The sequence below is a fragment of the Rhipicephalus sanguineus genome, chromosome 6 (genome assembly GCF_013339695.2).
Source record: "Rhipicephalus sanguineus isolate Rsan-2018 chromosome 6, BIME_Rsan_1.4, whole genome shotgun sequence".
NCBI lineage: Eukaryota > Metazoa > Arthropoda > Arachnida > Ixodida > Ixodidae > Rhipicephalus > Rhipicephalus sanguineus.
Window position 1 is genome coordinate 143,926,870 of NC_051181.1, and position 18,762 is coordinate 143,945,631.

The 18,762-nt window shown below is 49.2% G+C and overlaps 1 protein-coding gene across 1 annotated transcript; it reads left to right on the forward strand.

Moving 5' to 3' along the window:
* Window positions 1–18,543, forward strand: LOC125758884 (uncharacterized). Its single transcript, XM_049416617.1, has 7 exons — window positions 1–148; window positions 1,682–1,923; window positions 5,112–5,230; window positions 8,156–8,270; window positions 9,252–9,404; window positions 16,331–16,450; window positions 18,400–18,543. Exons 1-7 carry the CDS (start codon window positions 1–3, stop codon window positions 18,541–18,543), a joined length of 1,041 nt encoding a protein of 346 aa, XP_049272574.1.
* Window positions 18,544–18,762: the final 219 nt, after the last annotated feature.

Genomic DNA, 18,762 nt, shown 5'->3' on the forward strand with positions numbered 1-18,762 from the left:
ATGTGTGCAGCTGAACCGGCGGTGCTGTGCATCGCGGGAGACCTGCTCTCCGACATGGACCACTATCCGACCGAACACTGCACGCACCTTATCTACCGGGACATGATATTCTTCTCGGAACACAAGTGGTTCATGCCGAAGGAGGACGGTGAGAATTCCGACGATACCATACGCATCGATTAATGGTTATTACTGAAGGCAGGATGTCTCGTGATGGCGAACATTATTTGGGACAATTCATGTACGCAGTTCCGCTATAACCTCTTCGCTACCTGCATCCACGTTTTTGGGGACGACTTCTTAAGTAAATTACACAACATCAAACTGCTCAGTGTCATTGGAAACTCACGCCTTCGTCGCCCAGAGGGCCCTCTACCCATACTTCAAGAGTGGGCAGCAGAAGTGAACATTAACGGCTGGTATGTGAACAAAACAAAACAAAAGGCGGTGGGCAGATCGCGACGCGCGCGGCTGCTTATGTAGAACTGTGTAAAGTTTTGCAATCAATATTTCTTTTGCGTACAGAGTAGCGTGAACCGAAGTTATGCTATTGGTGTTTAGGAGTCGTTTAAGAAAATAGTCGAAGCACTGAAAGCCAGAATTCGGATTTATCGGCGATGTTTTCTGCCATATTTGCAACTAATGTCCCCGTTTGTGGACACCAACTCCGAAATTAAGTATTGGATTTTGGACCTTAAATGACTAAAACCATGTGGTGTTGACAATCACCATGGTTTCAATTTCAATATGAACAAAAATAAACAAATTTGAAGAGAAGCAGGTAGTTATTACCAAAACTAAAGGTATACGATGGTTTAGGATGAATACTGTTTCAAGAACGCCGCATTCTAAAAGCTCGTTTTGACGGTCTTCCAGTACCGGCGTGGGCGCGGCCAACAACTGCGGCGGACCCCACTTCGGGGGTTGTCTGATCGGGGTTCTCCAGGACCAAATAAAGTTCATTTCATCATCATCATCATGGATGCTAATGACGCGTATAGTGCTACTCGATTCTTAGTACGGAATCGGGGTTATTTTATTTATCATTTACATATACTGGAATCCCCAAAAGGATTTTAGCAGGACCGAAGTATAAAATAGGACGGCAGAAGTATAGCCAACAAACCAAATAAAGATGGTATACATTGCTTATAAGAATAGACATATGTACAAATAGAACAAATACATTGCTTATACAACTGGTCTCAGACACGCGGTCCGCGCACCTTTCGCTAGCGGCCCGGCACGCAGATTACTGCATCCGTCCCATATTTTTCGTGAGGCACCCCATGTGGTCATCATGTGTTGTAACATAACTGTACAACAACACATCTGTGTCCAGATTTTAGACATTCTGGATATCAGTATCGATATCTGTCTCGAATCTTCACTCCAAATCACCTTCGGGAATGACCCATATATGAGATATGGGAAAGGTATTCTTTCAAATAGCAACATTGGCTGACATTTTGCCCCCTTATTCACTGCCCTGGCCCTAACGGGTCTAAATTTCGTGAGTGCGGCCCGCTAGCTGAGGTGAGCTCGAGACCCCTGGCATATACTATTGCAAATAAAGATAACATACAACGGTTACGTTTTACCGGTGCCTCTGGACAGAGTTCACGATTACTGGGTCATGTCGAACTCAATTCTTGATTCTATGGGGTGGCGCTCTTTTCAGAGCAAAGCTTTAAGCAGTTCAAGGAGCTGCGCACCAAGACGTCACTTCCGCTTCTCGTGGGCGTGTCGGCCGAGCATCTATCGGACTTCTACGCGCGGCTGTGGCGAAACCCGCCCAAGATGGGACACTTCGCGCGCAGCGCCATCGAGTGGCTCAACCTGCAAGGATTCGACGGCATCGCGCTGCTCGACCAGGAGGTCAAGGCCAACGAGATCGGCAAGCGCTACTTCCCCATCGTCAAGGTGTGCCCGAATTCGCGCCAACACTGAACTGATAACGTTATCTTCCCACCGTCTCTAAAGCAACTTCGTTTTTTTTTTGTGTGTAGTCTCTAGCAGAGCGCGCGCGCCGCCGCCATCGCTTCAAGCAGGAACTTTTCAAGCAGGAAATTGCCAGAGATCTACGATAACTCTCGGGGTAGCCCTCTTTTGTTTGAAGCCAGGACGGGAGTATTGTGGACTAAGACGTACCGGGCCAAGTACGAGGGGATAGAAACATTGTGGAAACATGGCAGAGCAAACGAGCGGGACACAGAAGGAGTGGCACACAAATACTCATCTGGGATAGATGCCCCTTCTGGGATACAGATAAACAGATACCCTGCTGCGATAGCCACACTATGCGTGTGGGAAGGAGGAGGAAACGGCTGAATACCCGATACTTATCTGTATAGGGCCTCACCCTACACTTTAAGGTAATGGGGCTGAATTTTTCAAAGCATTGGGGTTTGGGGACAGTGTAGGCAAATTAGACCCTAAGCACGTAGAAATAACCAACAGGAGGTCACCTGACTGGTGGCTGAAATCAAGGCAGGCGTGAAATTTAGTATTTCACTGCATAGAGTTAGTATTTTATTATAAGTCAATTGGCTCTAATGATTCTAGGTGGCGTGAGCCGCCGCCCTATCAAAAGGGTAGAGCCCCATCCATCCATCCACCGTTTGGCGGTTCACGCTCAGAGAAGCACCTTGAGCGGTTTTCATGGCGAACACCTTACGCGGTGCTGGTACAGCCGGTTTCCCCGCGCCGCCTTCTCTGTCACCCTACTATATAGATTCCTACTGCACATCTGTGCTTTTCTTTAACCGAAACATAGACAAACAACGACAAAATTATATAAGGGGGCTGGTAAACTGGCACTAAGAATTACAAGATAATGCAGGCCTGAACGCGTGATATGAACGCAAGAAAAACAGCAAAAAGAGTACCCCAGAGGTATCAAGCACACTTGACATATGTAACGATTGAAGCCCATTACGTATTACGTCATAACACATGTGCAATTTTTAGCAAGAAGCGCATGCGTGAGCCCAGTGGCAATCCCACTTTCACATGCGTGCATCACACGTGTATAAGTGGGATGTCTTCTTACATCAGTGTGCTTTGGGTCCTCATTTTGTGCAAAAGATGAATATCCATCAATCGCTAATGAATATGTGAACATAACTGAAACGACATGTTGCAGACTTGAACGTACAAGCCGCGCTGTCAGATTCGTTAATATGCATACACTCACATTGATATGACTCAAAATACGCAGATGCAAGAATCATTGCTTATTCATTTATGGTCGTTAAGAGAAATTACTTAGGTCGCCGTACGAGTGCTTGTGCGATGCTGTATAACTTTATCCTTTGTGCGCAGGCATCGTTTATTTCTTCGGTTTAGTTTTTCAGCTTCAAATTGCATTCATGTCCGATATAAGACCAAAAATAAGAGCAGCTAGGAAAAAGGTCGTTGATGCCCCTGTCATAGGAATCGGTCACAACACGAAATTGAAACGCATCGTCATAAAAGTTCTGCAGCTTTGTAGATATGAAAGAGCACACACTTGCAGAGGGTGCTTAGTGATTGCGTTGTCTTTTGTCTTATTTTTATTTGATTTTTTAACTCACCACCGGACTGCTACAGAGCAGACATCCTTGCGCTAAACACGCATCTGAGCCAAGGAGGTTTAATCTGAGATGCCCATCTCAGGATTCTCGTATAATGAGGTATTCTCAGCGCGGAGCTTGCCAAAGTTCATAAGCCAATAATAGATCTATTTTCTTTCAGTCTATAACATTACCAAGTCTCAGATAAAAGTCATGCACAGCGATTAAATCTCTCCTAGAGTGCCTCGATGAAAACCAAATCGAATAGTAATTAGACACATGATGTTAATGAAGTCAACCGATACGGCTATCACGTTTTTGAAGGGTGCGTAAAGTTGTATCTGCAAGATGTCGTGCATTACAAGTTGGCTCCAATGTGGCACTCCCGGGTGGTCTCTGACGTTGTCCACGCTGTTTAGTCTTGACCTCGGTGTGTTTCTGTACCGGGACAGCTTAATGTCCTCCCATAGTAGAGTGCATCGTATTCTAAATCGTCTAAGATTTGTTCTAAGCACACGTTGCTTGCGAAAATACGCAAGAACAGTAGTCCTAGACCGTGTAAAAACTTGCGAAAATACGCAAGTTTTTACACCGTCTGGGACGGTTTACTGTTCTCTAGTAGTAGAGTACGAAGTTCTCTAAAATGTTAACCACTTTTAGGGGCGAAGCTCCTTAAGGCGGCACCCGTTCGTCCCTCGTAGTCGTAGTCGTAGTAGTGCGTAACCAGTCGTAACGCTAGTACCAGATCTTGACCTCCAAGGTGGTGCCGGTGGGAGATTTTTCCTGTGCGTTGTTGAACAATAAAAAATTCGCAGCGTGCGCGTTAACTAAAAGCCGAATTCTTCTGTCTCATTCCCCATTAGCAGCCATTGGCATGTTCCAGTAGGAAACGTTAGTAGAAGTAGAAGTGTAAGTGTTAGCTAAAAGCCGACTTCTTCTGTCTCTCATTCCCATTAGCAGCCATTGTTTACCTCCAAGGTAGTGCCTGGTGAGAACTCTCCTGTGCGTGAATAAACAATAAAAATTTTGTTCAAAACGCCGTTGATTGATGAAATAAACCAACGAAAGACGCCAGATGTTTTCTAAAAGCAAAACGAAAGAATGCCAGATGTTTCTAAAGCAAAACGAAAAGACGCCAGCTGCTTAACGAAAGATGCCAGATGTTTTCTAAAGCAATGGTTTTCTAAACAATGAAAATTCACAGCGTACATGTAAAACTAAAGTGAGCTGCAAGTCGTCATAACTCATCGAACCTTTAGTATAAACGCGCCCGATCCCACGTCGGTGATGTACTGGGCAGAATTCACGGGAGATTCACGGTTTACCGATGAACCTCCGCAGCTTCGCCCACTCATCATCATTCACTCCGTGGATATGCTGTGATTTTTTCTTAACGCACTTCAGTGACGGAAGTGACGTCGGTAACTTCTTGGTGAAGCACGGGATAAAACACTTTCGCGTCAGGAAATGATTGACACATTTAATCACTAATTAAACGTGCCCATAGCCTCGTACAATCTTGCTCGTACCTTATGGCGTCATCATACTTGGTCGCAGAGACTGCACGACGAGTTCGCGAGGGTTAAGCGCAAGCTGCTCATTGTGGTGGGCCTTAGCGTCACGGACCACGAAAAGACGGCGGAAGACGTGGCCGAGCACCTCGAAGAAATCGCCAGGTATCATCACCGTGTGTTGTAATCGGGCAAAATTTCTCGTTATGTCATATTGAATTTTAGCATTGCCATTTTTTGGGCGTGTTGGTAAACGGAACTCGAAAACATATTGAGCGCTTACAAACAGGGACGTAAGGGACGTAGCGCATTGTGTTGTCGTCTCCCTTACGTCCCTGTTTGTAAGCGCTCAATATGTTTTCGAGTTATGTCATATTGGTAGGTCTTCTGAGTGCGAAGCACTTTCGGGGCCCGGGCTGTCGTATCGTCGTCGCTTGGCGTCACGCTCAATGTACTAAAAATAGGTCAAAAGATGGCGCTACAGGTCAAGTCAATACTAAAATAGATCAAGAGAGGGCGCCACTGCATCACAAATGAAGGTTTCCTTTCCCGCCATGCACGCCGAGCAGTCTTCACGTTTAGAACGTCAGCGTGCACTTGCCCGCGCCGAGCCAGCTAGGTTATAGCAAAAAATACCAGCGCCGGGAGTTAGACGCACATCTACGGAAGAGATAAGCGGAGGCGAAACGCCAGCGAATGCGAGGTAACCCTCAGCTTTGGAAGACTGAGACGCAAGGTCAGCGTCAACAAAGACAGGCGAACTCGCAGCTTCGACTCAGAGAAACAAACGCCAGGCGTCAACAGAGGCAGGCGAATCATCAGCTCTGCTCCGCAGTTTGTACAGTTTTCGCGGTGTGGAAGTGGCGCGAATGTTTTTTTTTTTTTTTTTTACCTAAATGCGACCGTAGCTCGTGTTATCATTATTCTAGCGCACAGCCTTTTAGGCAAACGCGTATCAAAGCCGGAGGTATAGCTAGAGTAGGTGGAGTCAACGCTAGCGTATTCGTGCAAACAGCTAGCGCATCGTATTTACAGAGAGAGAACGCGAAAGCGACGTGCTTTGCAACTGCTCGCGTCCGCTCGTAGGCGAGGCGCGCTCAGTGAAAACAGTCTTGAGCGCGCGTCAAACGCTGTAACATTAAGGTTAATGCGCTATGTGTAATGGAACGAGTAGATGAGCTAAGCAACTCCGTGTGCTTCTATGGAATTCACGTTCAGATCACAGATAGTTGCGAATGCGTATTTAGCAAGACTCCAGCAAAAGGAATGACAACGCAGTCAAAGCTGGTCTCAACAGTCATAGACCGAGTAGAATTTGCATTAACGTGACGAGAGACTTCCATGCCATGGAGAACCAGATGCAAACCTTAATTTAGAGTGCATGATTAACTCATAACTGGACGTTTGGTCTGTTTTTGCGCCGTATGTTACCACAAATATACGAGTACGCTCAATGAACCCGCGTTATCGTGATTAAGCGGTCTACAAGGTTTTCATTAAAGGGGTACTGACACGAAAATGTTGGCCTCGCGTTTTTTTGCTGCAGTGTGTTGCAGGGTGCCTGCTAGTCGTAACACGGCATCATAGTTTGCTGCGGCGCGCTACAGATAATTAATTACAGGCTCCTCATAATTACCGACCAGTGTCAGTTTCGGTTTCAAAAACGACAAGCCTCCGGTTACAACTATCACCTCCTAGTGGGTGCAGCGCTCGATCACGTCAGCACACAGAACTGTGACGCACTTCCGCGCGGTTCGCGAGCAGCCGCAGAGAAGTAGGCTGCTGGAGCGAACGCGGCAAAAAAAAAAAAAAAAAAAAAACATGGCGGCTATGACGCCATCATAACTTGTTGCAGCGTAGTCACGTGAGGGAAGTAGGGGGTCCCCAATGGTCCCCTTTGAGGGTATCCGTAGCGCGAGGATGTCGATCGCTCACGGAAACTTCAAAATTCATTTAAAATAACTTCCAAGCTATATTCGCTGTTGGTATTTTGCAGATAATATACGCATGTTCACTGGAATCGATCCCGCAGGCTATCTCGGTCGCGAAATTTTGTGTCATTACCCCTTTAAAACAACTTGGAAGAGACGCTGAAAAGAGATAGCCAGTTAAATCGCATTTGTAAATTACTGTTATTCAATAGAAGAATTGCCATTGATACCATGAGAAAAGACCGCGTACGTCAGAAAAGATAAAATAGCAAAAGAAGGAAAGCTACATCGTCCTGACGTTCCAGCACGACGCCGTGCTGTCACTGATTTTTTGCAGCGTGCGTAAGGTTAGTTGCTAATACATAAATAACTACATTGGCAATTCTTGCGATATGAAATACTCAACCTGGCACGTTTTCTGAGCCAGGGATTGCACAAATGCAGGGGCGTAGCCAAGGGAGGCGGGGGTTCCAAGCTCCCCCGCCCCTGAAAATTTTCAATTTTCTTGCATATATATACACGCACACATACAAACGCACGCACGAACATACATAAGGTATAGTTCAGCACCTCCCCCCCCACCCCTGAAAAAAGTTTCTGGCCATGCCCCTGCACAAATGCCATCAAACACTTCGAAATCAGTGACGATACGCTGGTGCACCATCGCTGACGTTTCGTGCGAAATTGGAAAAAAAAAACATCAAGCTAACATTAAGTTCGGCCGTCATTTTCTCTAGTCTTAATCAATCATTACGCGTGAAAGGAATAAAATTATAGCTACAGTAGTACCCGGATATATAGAGTCTGAAGGGGATCACCAAGGAGGTCTATATATAGGTAATTCGATATGTGAAATATTTAATACATCGAAAATATATTCAAGGGGGTTTTACAACCGTTCGATATACAGAATGATTAGTTATACGTGTGCTATATATGTGAGGGTTCGATTGTATAAATGACAAGATTCAGTAGCGCAGCCAGAAATTTTTTGCCGGGGGGTTCAACCACCGTTTATGCATGTTCGTGCGGGCGTTTGTATATGTGCGTGTATATACACATGCCATTGACTACGACATTGACAAGATTACTTCTGTGAGCAGATTTGGTGTTGCTCTTCAGTGCGTCGTTGACGTTCATTGGTTCCCCGGCTTCGCAGGTACTCGGACTACTTGATCCTCGAGACGCACCGTGTCAAGCGACAAGGGCAGTGCAGGCTCTCGCTGCCCTCGTCTTTCCTCGAGGACGGCGCACTCACGACCTCCGTTCCTATCGTAAGTGCTCCCGCTGTAGCGTACTTAATACTGTACTGATGGGCTAGTTGGTGAGCCATGATACTTGATGAAGCCGCGCACAAAAGGACACAATCACGCACACATAAAATGACGCAAACACAAGCGCTGTTTGCGTCATTTTATGTGTGCGTTATTGTGTCCTTTTGTACGCGGCTTCATCAAATATCACTGTAGCCTGTTTCGATATCCTAAGGATATCACTTGCGGAGCTTCCGCTCGCCGTCACATGCGGTTGAATCACGTGACCTGTGCAGAAACGCCACACATGACGTCATACAACCGCCGTAAAATATGAACGAAAGATTTTAACAGTGGGGCTGTTTAAACCGGCCGTAATCTGTCCAACGCGAACAAAAAACTCCGCGCCGCGATGACGTCACCGCGCGTTACCTAGCAACCGGCTGCACAGCTGCGCTCCTGCTTCGCTAGTCCATACACTACTCTGCCACTAGCCCACCTGCCTGGACACTGCGCGCAACCGTTCGGTCGCGCCAGACGTGTCGTCACGGCCAACTGCGCGTGTGCTCCTTCGTACTGTATAAAGCCGGCGCGTGGCGGCGGCGCCAGACGCAGACATGAAGAGACAGAAGAAGGTTCGCACTGCCGATGAGGAAGCCGCTTACCGGGAATCGCAGCGCGCTGCCAAGTGAGACTGCTGGACTCGACTCGTTTAAAGTAGTCCACGACGTAGTACGGCCGAAACGGCGAGAGGCGACTGTGCTGTACCCGACTGGAACTTGGCATCGCTTGGCATTACTTCGTATAACTTGGCATCATTTCGTATTGCCAGGACCAGCTAGGAACCGATCTTCTCCGCTGGGCCCTTAGCCTTGCGTCAACAGTGCAACATATATACCCGGCTTTATTTGACTTACGAACACATTATCAACAGACGTGTTTCGGCGAGTGCTTACTCCCCGATTATGCATTTTGTTTTATTTCTGTCTCTCATGACATCAGCGAACGGCTCTTGCGTGGATGCGTATCCTGCACGTCGAGAATGAAACAGCAGCGCAACTCTGCATTTCCTTCAACATGGCGGCCCTCAACTACAAGATGAGGAAAGGAGACAACACGACATGCAAGAATGAGCGATGGTCCAACTTCCGTGACGTAAGTCAACTTTACTAGAAAGAGGACGATTTTTTTTTACATTCATTTTTTCACTGAAGTCATTAGACCGCTAGAGTGATGGCCTGGATTGTCAAACAATCCTATTTTCCTACACGAACTACCAAAAAATGGTCTACGCATACATGTAATCATTCCTTATTTTTCTATTTAAAGCGCAATATCCAGTTGAATATGATCAGCAAAGACGCGTACTTTCTCAAGCCGGAAAGACGAAGTATAGGCCACTTTATGCAGTATTACCAATTATTGCAATTGTAGTATAGCATCCGTGCTTGCAGCTCCCGTGGGCCACGAACGCCATATTTTGCTGTGTTAACTTGTGAGGGAAACTGCAAGGTATGTAGACACTCCAGCAAATGTTTTGATATTGTAAACGGTTTCCTTATTATAACAACGATGACAGCGGGATGGTTGGTTCCACTGAGACTGAGAAGTAGAACTGAAGGCCAACGCAACTGTAGACTTCGTAATGAGATCTTCCCAAAAGCAGCGCGCCGCGTGCGATTCGCTGTTTCTCGTGTTCCTCATGTAACCCTAAAATTTTACTTTAAGTTTTTTTAGATGTTGATCTCAATGTGTTCTCATAGAGAAAAAGGTCGCCTCCAGATTTGCCGGATTGTGTCATTCTTAGCTACATAGCGCTGTCAGCGAGTGCGTCTCTATATTTTGTTATGCAAAGGTGAATCACGACACAGTGCCCGCATTTCGTGTATATATTGTTACGCTGAAGCGACAACGGAGGGGAAGGAAGAGGAGAACGAAGTGCGGCTGTCTTCGAAGCAACTCGGTGTCAGCGCGGCAACCCTTCGTCCCTTTCATCTATTCACTTGTAAATAAACACACCCCATCGTAACAGTTTTTGGTGGAGGTGCTGGGTACGATAACGGCGCCCCCGACGAACGACGACGCACCGACCGCTGAGGCGCAATACGTGGAGCTTCGCCGAAGTCGACGAAGTGCTGGCCTGCCACCCGCGATGGCCTCTGACGGCAACAACGACAACCTGCCACCTGCTTCCAGTATTCCATGGCAACCCTACATCGAGCCCCGAACCTTCGCCGGACAACCTGGGGAGGATGTCGACGCATGGCTCAGCTTCTACCAAAGGGCGAGTCGGTTTAATGGCTGGAATGCTACCGGCCAGCTGAACAATGTAGGCCTCTTCCTTAAGGGAACAGCATCTGTATGGTTTGAAAACCATGAAGAAAGCTTGACGACGTGGCAGACGTTCGTAGATGAAATTAGGAAGTGCTTCGGAGATCCCGCAGCTAAAAAGAAGCGCGCCGAGCAAACCCTCATGCAGCGAGCTCAAGTTCCCGGGGAAACCTGCACGACGTATATCGAGGAAGTGCTCAAGTTGTGCAAGGCACTAGACCCTCGGATGACAGAAGAGGACAAAGTTGGTCATCTTCTAAAAGGGATCGCGGAGGACGTATACCAGTTCCTCATAGCAAAAGACAATCTGGAGTCTGTAAGTGATGTCATTATGCACTGCCGTACATTTGAAGCTCTGAAAGCTCGACGAATTACGCCAAAGTTCGGACGCCTGGCCAACGTAACTAATGTCGCCAGTGTCGATGTTCTTCCCGCCCCATCTGACCTTGCGTCGGTGATTCGGCAAGTAGTGCGCGAAGAGCTCGACCGACGTGAGGCAGCTTCTCTCCCGACTCCTAAGGCCCGAGAGCCCTTTCCTCCCTGCGGCTTTGGCGCGACGTCCATCAACGCCGCCTCCTTTGATGCCTACAACTTCGCGCCTCGTCCTAGAGTGCCAAGCCCTTCTACGAATGCGCGTCCGAGTTACCAGTCGTATGATGGTTACGCACGCAGACCACCTGCAGTTTCTCAGGAGTGGGACGGCCGGGCCATTCATCTTTCTACTGACAATATCAGTGCGTCCCGTGAGCGCCCTATATGCTTCAACTGCGGCGGCCACGTCGCCGCGGCCACGTCGCCCGATATTGTCCTAATCGCCGTCGCACGTCAGCACCGTCCTATGAGCGACCGCGTACTTTCTATCGGCGCAGCAATCAGCCCGTTGACGGGACACACTGGCCCTCTGACTCTGACAGCAGGACAAGCCATCGGGTGAATTACCGCAGCGACTCGCCGGCTTCTGTGCGGAGCTTGACGCCGCCGTCTTCGCGCCACCGAAGGTCCCCATCTCCTCGACGACGTCTCACGTCACCGCCACCGGGAAACTAGGTGGCGCGACCGATGGAGGTGAGGTCGCCAGTCATCTTCAGCTACATGCCCCTATGCCTCCGCCAGTCACCATGTGTCATAACAAGATTCGTGTTTCTGTGGACAATGTTACTACGCTGGCTTTAGTGGACACGGGAGCGAGTGTCTCCGTTATCAGCATGGACTTCAAAACCCAATTAGGCCGTAAGGTGATGTTTCGGTGGGATAACGATAACACATTTCGTGCTGTGAGTGGAGAATTGCTCCGACCCCTTGGTGTGTGCACCGCGAACGTTCATTTCTCTGATAACGTGTATCAAGCCGAATTCGCAGTGCTCGCTAAATCCACGCATAATGTCATTCTTGGACTAGATTTCCTACAACAGTGCGGTGCCACTCTTGACTGCGGTACTGGCGAGCTCTTCCTCTCTCCTCTTGCCGACCAACCTGCTGCATGTTCGCGCACCCTCGCCGTCCTTGAAGATTCCGTCTTACCGGCACGTTCCTTGTCCAGCGTCCAAGTTACTGTTGGTCTTGTCGACACCGAAGCATTTGATGCTATTGTTGAGCCCGTGCCTTCGGTCATTGCGAAGAAAGGTGTGCTTGTACCTCGTTGTATTATCTCTGTGGACTGTGGAACAAGTGCGTTGTGGGTGTCAAATTTATCAAACCAGCCTGTTGTGCTACCCAGCGGTATGCGACTTGCCTCGTTTGAAGCGGATACCAGCCTCACCATAGACGCCTTAAGTAATGACGCCTCGCTCGAAGGCCGAGCGCATGAAACTGGCCCTGGTATCCCTGAAGACTCGTCACCGTTCCTGAATATGGTCAACAAGGCACTACCCTCCGAGAAGCGTCAAGCCCTGGTCAGCGTCCTTAGCAAGCATGCTTCATTGTTTGATTTCACCCAGGACGCTACCAAAGTTCGTGTTCCAAATACGCGGGCTCGCCACAGGATCGACACAGGGTCCGCGCATCCCATAAGGCAGAAACCATACCGCGTGTCCGCATCTGAACGCAAGGTGATCGCTGAACAGGTGGACGACATGCTGGCCAAGGGCGTCATCCAAGATTCTGCTAGCCCATGGGCTGCGCCGGTCATCCTCGTGAAAAAGAAAGACGGGTCCTGGAGGTTTTGCGTAGACTACCGGCGCCTCAATTCTGTGACGAAAAAGGATGTGTATCCACTTCCCCGTATAGACGACGTTATCGACTGTCTTCATTCCGCATCCTACTTCTCATCTGTGGACCTCCGATCGGGTTATTGGCAGATACCCATGCATTCCGTCGACAAAGAGAAAACCGCTTTCGTCACACCAGACGGCTTGTTTGAATTCAATGTCATGCCGTTTGGTTTGTGCAACGCTCCTGCAACGTTTGAAAGGTTTATGGACACGGTACTACGCGGCCTGAAATGGGAGATTTGTTTATGTTACCTTGACGACATCGTCATTTTTGGTCGCACTTTTGCCGAACACAATAATCGACTTGACGTTGTTTTAACGTGCCTTGAACAAGCTGCCCTTACCCTGAACTCGAAGAAATGTCACTTCGGCCAACGAGAAGCGCTTGTACTTGGACATCTCGTGGACAAGCACGGTGTGCGTCCAGACCCTCAGAAGGTTGCTGCAGTTAGCAGTTTTCAACAACCGCAATCACAACGCGAACTAAGAAGTTTCTTGGGTCTTTGCTCCTACTTTCGACGGTTTGTGCCCAAGTTCGCTGATACTGCCTACCCTTTGACTTCATTGCTGTGCAAGGACACGCCTTTCATCTGGACAGCGGATTGTGATTCTTCGTTTCGCCAACTTAAGTTCCTTCTCTCTTCTGGGCCCATACTGCGCCATTTTGACCCTTCTGCTACAACAGAAGTGCACACCGACGCAAGTGGAATAGGTCTCGGCGCTGTTCTCATCCAGCGCTTCGATGACGCCGAGCATGCCGTTGCCTACGCCAGTCGTTCATTGAGCAAGGCCGAGAAGAATTACACCGTGACTGAACAAGAGTGCCTCGCTGTGGTTCTCGCTGTCCATAAGTTCCGCCCATATCTCTACGGGCGGCACTTTTCGATCATTACTGACCACCATTCCCTATGTTGGTTGGTTGGTCTCCGTGACCCGTCTGGCCGCCTTGCGCGATGGGCGCTACGTTTGCAAGAATTTGACTTTGAAATCCGTTACAAGAGTGGCCACCATCATGCTGACGCCGACTGTCTCTCGAGGCTCCCTCTACCAACAACTGCATGTGACGCTGACAATTTTGACGATTTTCTAGCTGCCATCGACGATACTGCTTTTCCTGATCTCGCCACCTTCCGGAAGGAACAGCGCAACGACCGCAGCTTGGATGCCCTCTTCGATTCAGCCGCTCAGCCGATAGGTAAAAACGACTTTGTTATTCAAGATGGCTTGCTATACAAAAAGAATTACACAGCTGATGGTGCCCGCCTTCTTTTATTGGTCCCTAAAATTTTGAGAACGCGCGTACTTCATGCTATGCACGATGACGCATCTGCTGGGCACATGGGTTTCGCCAAAACGTACCACCGCATACTGTGTCGCTTCTACTGGCCTAGTATGCGACGCAATACAGAAAAGTATGTGGCCAGTTGTGATAAGTGTCAGCGATTCAAGCGACCAAATACGGCTCCGGTCGGTCTCCTTCACCCTGTGACACCACCCTCATCGCCTTTCGAAATGGTTGGAGTGGATCTTCTCGGCCCATTTCCACGTTCATCAAACAACAACCGTTGGGTTATAGTCTGCGTTGACCATTTGACACGTTATGCGGAAACCAAAGCGATGCCAACGGCCACGGCTATCGATGTATCGAGTTTCCTCCTGTCTTCGGTTATACTGCGCCATGGACCACCTCGTATTATTGTTAGCGATCGTGGTCGCCAGTTCGTGGCCGATGTAGTAGAAGAGCTCTTGCGTCTCTGTGCTTGTCAGTTTCGCCACGCAACCCCGTATCACCCGCAGACAAACGGTCTCGTCGAGCGCACCAACAGGACATTGACCAACATGCTTTCGATGTACGTCGATTCCAGGCACAAAAATTGGGATGACATCTTGCCCTTTATCACCTACGCCTACAACACTGCAAAGCATGAAGCCTCTGGTTACAGTCCATTCTATCTTCTTTATGTTAGACCACCCCGAAGCTTCCTTGACACCATTCTACCTTTAAACGCTCGTGCGGACTCTTCTATTGCCCAGACTCTCTGCCGCGCAGAAGAAGCACGTCGCATTGCTCAGCTCCGTACGTTGGCGTCCCAGGACCGCTCCAAGTTCGCCTACGATTCGCGACACAAGGACGTGTCGTACGAAAAAGGGGACAAAGTGTGGCTTTGGACACCACTTCGCAAGCGCGGTCTGTGTCAAAAGTTTCTGGCTCGTTACACCGGCCCTTTCGTCATCGTCGATCGCTTAAGTGATGTCACGTATTCGATCGCTCGCCTCGTAGCTCACGGCTACCGTTCTAGGAAGACGCAGCTTGCTCACGTCGCCCGCCTAAAGCGCTGTCATCCACGTGACTCTTAGCGCACGTAATGTATACTCGCCCAGAGGGCTTCGTCTGGGAAAGGAGGAGTGTTACGCTGAAGCGACAACGGAGGGGAAGGAAGAGGAGAACGAAGTGCGGCTGTCTTCGAAGCAACTCGGTGTCAGCGCGGCAACCCTTCGTCCCTTTCATCTATTCACTTGTAAATAAACACACCCCATCGTAACAATATGTATCGTGTTATTGGCGAGTTTTAGTACTGCGTACGTTGCGTCCGTAACGGCGTTGCGTACTCAAGAACTCTGCGTTATTTCGCATAGTGCGCATGAGCACAAGTTCTGCGCAAGCGCTGTATGCAAAACGTGGCGTTCTTACGTACGCAGTACTAAAACTCGCTATTGTACGATCTCGATATTTAGCAGTATTATTATTTAAAGCGTAAGCCTTAGGTGTCTATGTTGGAGGTCCCCTCGGAAAGCCGGTGATATTGACGCGTAACGCGTCGTGACGAAAAAGCAGCTGTGAGCGAGTGGAAAAATCGTATGCGCGCGCAGCCGACGCCTTCTCTGGGCTTTGGTCTGCGAAGTAACAGGCGTTGTCGGCCACAAAAGCGGACCCGCGCGCACTGCGCATTTACGTTAAACTAGGCGCAGTTGCTGCGGCGTCGGCTGTGGCCGGTGGCGCTGGTCGGCGGCGAATAGGTGAGTGATGGAACGTGCACGTCCTTGCGGCTCGTGCGGACGACCGCGCAAGTACGTCACTGCGGAAGAAGCGCGTGTCGATGCTCGTGCTTCTGCGTCGGTAAGAGCAAAATGCAGGTCTCGAAATGCGGAAGTGAGAAGCGAAACAAGGACGGGCGTGACAAGCGGAAGGCGTAAATACATGCACAACACGAAAAAGGGCTCGTATAAGGCGCTCAAAGAGTCCACTTTGGTTCCAATTATGTGTACAGCTCATTGCGACTCATCTTGTCTTATATGAGTACAGCAAAGATTTCGCCTTTTTGTGTTACACCTGCCGAACTTTTTTATAGAGGTTTTTTTATAGATGTTATTGCAGCGCCTCGGGTGTGACGTAGACACTCGCCAAACTCACGGGGAATAGCCAAATAAGCGCTCACGCGTCTTTATGTAGGTTCGTTACGCCATAAGTACACTGACATTGCACATTATGAAACCAGGAGGTTCGTAATCGCAGTTTATTACCATTGCGTGTTCCCGCAGGTCTGCTCAAGCAAGGAGGGCTATCAGGCCCCCGTGCATGTGGACGGAGCCCTGAGCACGTACCGGGCCAACCAGAACGCCTGGCAGACGTACGACGAAGAGGAAACACTTCGCGAAAAGGTGGACGCTGAATACGACACCATCTAAAGGCGTTATTTCGTGATCTTCAGTATGAAGGGCGGGACTATCGGGCAAGGTAGAGCTGACGGTATCTCTAGTCGCTAAGCGGTTTGCGCACTAAGCCAGATTCGAGTGGTCAATGTAGTGAGGTTTTACGTAACAGAAGCTGTTGAACTTTGCTTTCAAAGTTGGCCACACTCTACTACTCCCCACCGGTAACAGATATATATATATATAGCTTAAATGGGTAGCGATTTGGGCGAGTTGCAACTGCAAATATGGCGGACCGTTATCGCAAGAACTGGGGCTGAAAATACAGGAACGAAGATCTGCAGACGGAGCGCTTTCTCGCTGCTGGAAGACATGAACGGAAACAATGTGATCGAATTCACCCTACGTCGCTCTCGTGCCATGACGTATACAGTATCGACGTGTCAGCCAGACAACGTCATGCCTGGTTCACAATCGCTGTTGCCTCAGTACTGATTCTGCATTCACTTTCCGCACTAAATATCCACTGAATCTTTCTGATAAGGGAAAGTGTTGGCGCCTTCTGATATCAAGACACACGAAGCAGTTATGTCTGCTGCTCCGGCAACAATCGGTGACAGGTACTCAAAGCATTACGGTACGTGTGGAAACAAATGACCGTCAAAATGACATGTATTTCTTGCCATCGCTAGCATAAATTGAACAGGCCATGAACATGCAATGAAAATAACTGTGCTACAATTCACTAAAAGCCGATTGCTAAGCGGCTGTCCTGTTTCCGCGGTTCATTGTATGGTTACTGCTATCTTTAGCGCAACTGTCGTCATCGGGCGGTGTGCACATGAGTCATCGTTGGTTGGTTGAAAAAACTTTATTTGGGTCCTGCAAGGCGCGCGTCAGCGCGCAGCGGGCGACTCCCACGTCGGGACCGTCAGACCAAGCCTGCCGGCCGCTCCGCGGGCCTGCTGGACGGCCCAGAGCTGGTCAGCCAGGAGGGAGCTGCGGAGGGCCGCCTCCCATCTGGCCGAAGCAGTATCGGGGTTAGTGTGCGTTGCCTTGCACTCCCAGAGCATATGCGCTAGCGTGGCTACGTCTCCGCATGCGGGGCAAGCGTCACTGGGGAATACCTCGGGATAAATGGCGTGTAAGGAGCTCGGATTAGGGTACGTCTCCGTCTGCAGTAGTCTGAGCGTAAGGGCCTGAGGCCTATTAAGTTTGGGGTGAGGGAGTGGGTACACTCTTCGCGCGAGGTAAAAATGTTTCGTTATTTCGTTGTATGTGGCAGGCGCGTCCCTGTTCTCCGCAACCTCGTTGTTACCAAGCCGTTGCCCGGAACCGGCGCGGTCGGTTAGCGCGCGCGCGGTCTCGTGGGCCGACTCGTTGAGGTTGGGGGGAGCACCCTTGACCTGTCCAACGTGTGCGGGAAACCATATAAGTACGTGGTCCTTTATACCGTCTCGGCGGCCACTCCGGAGCACGCGCAGGGCTTTCTCGGAGACGACGCCGCTCTCAAAAGCTCTGATAGCCGACCTCGAGTCGCTATAGATGACATCCCTTTCGTGTAGGCGAAAAATGTGCACAACTCAAGCTACGTCACCACATCCTGAATGTACTAGTATGGCGCACCTTTTGCATCTGGTTTTATCGACAGAAGTGGTAAGATCACGCACGAAACCCACCCTCGCGACTGTGTCTTTCCCCTCATGCAAACAAAACACACGCACGCTAACGCTTAATCAGTGTGACGTCTCCGAAGTGAAGGCATTGAAGTGGGCTTCTCCTTACTATTCCCGTTATTGTGGAGAAACCAACCTCGACGCACAGCTTTTTGTGATTAAGTGTGCTTCCAGGGAAGGATATGTCCAGGTGCGTAGATCACCTCCAGATATATAGTCTTATTATTGCCTGTAAACATTATTTAGGCGCGCTTATCTGTCTATGATGTTATCTTCACGCAGGTGGAAAGGGCTGTGACTTTGTACCCTCGTCTGTGCGTGGCTGCATTCTACCTCGAGTACGAGGACTCCATGGGCCTCTGCCGACCCAAGTTCGCGCGGCTATCCGAGATAGCCCAAACACTCAGAAGAGGCGAGCGCTCTTAAATCGTTGTTTGCTGTGATGCGCGCATAACCATGTCTAATTAACCGGTGCATCGAACAAGATTTTAGGTGTGTGAACGAATGGCTAATGTAACGCGAGTTCCTTCGTGCTGCCTTTGTTCGCATTTGTCCTTTCGCTGCCCTGACAGTCCCTGGCAAAATATGGCTGTCCCAATGAAGGTGCTGCAAATTATGCTCAATGAAGTGTATCCAAGCACGCAG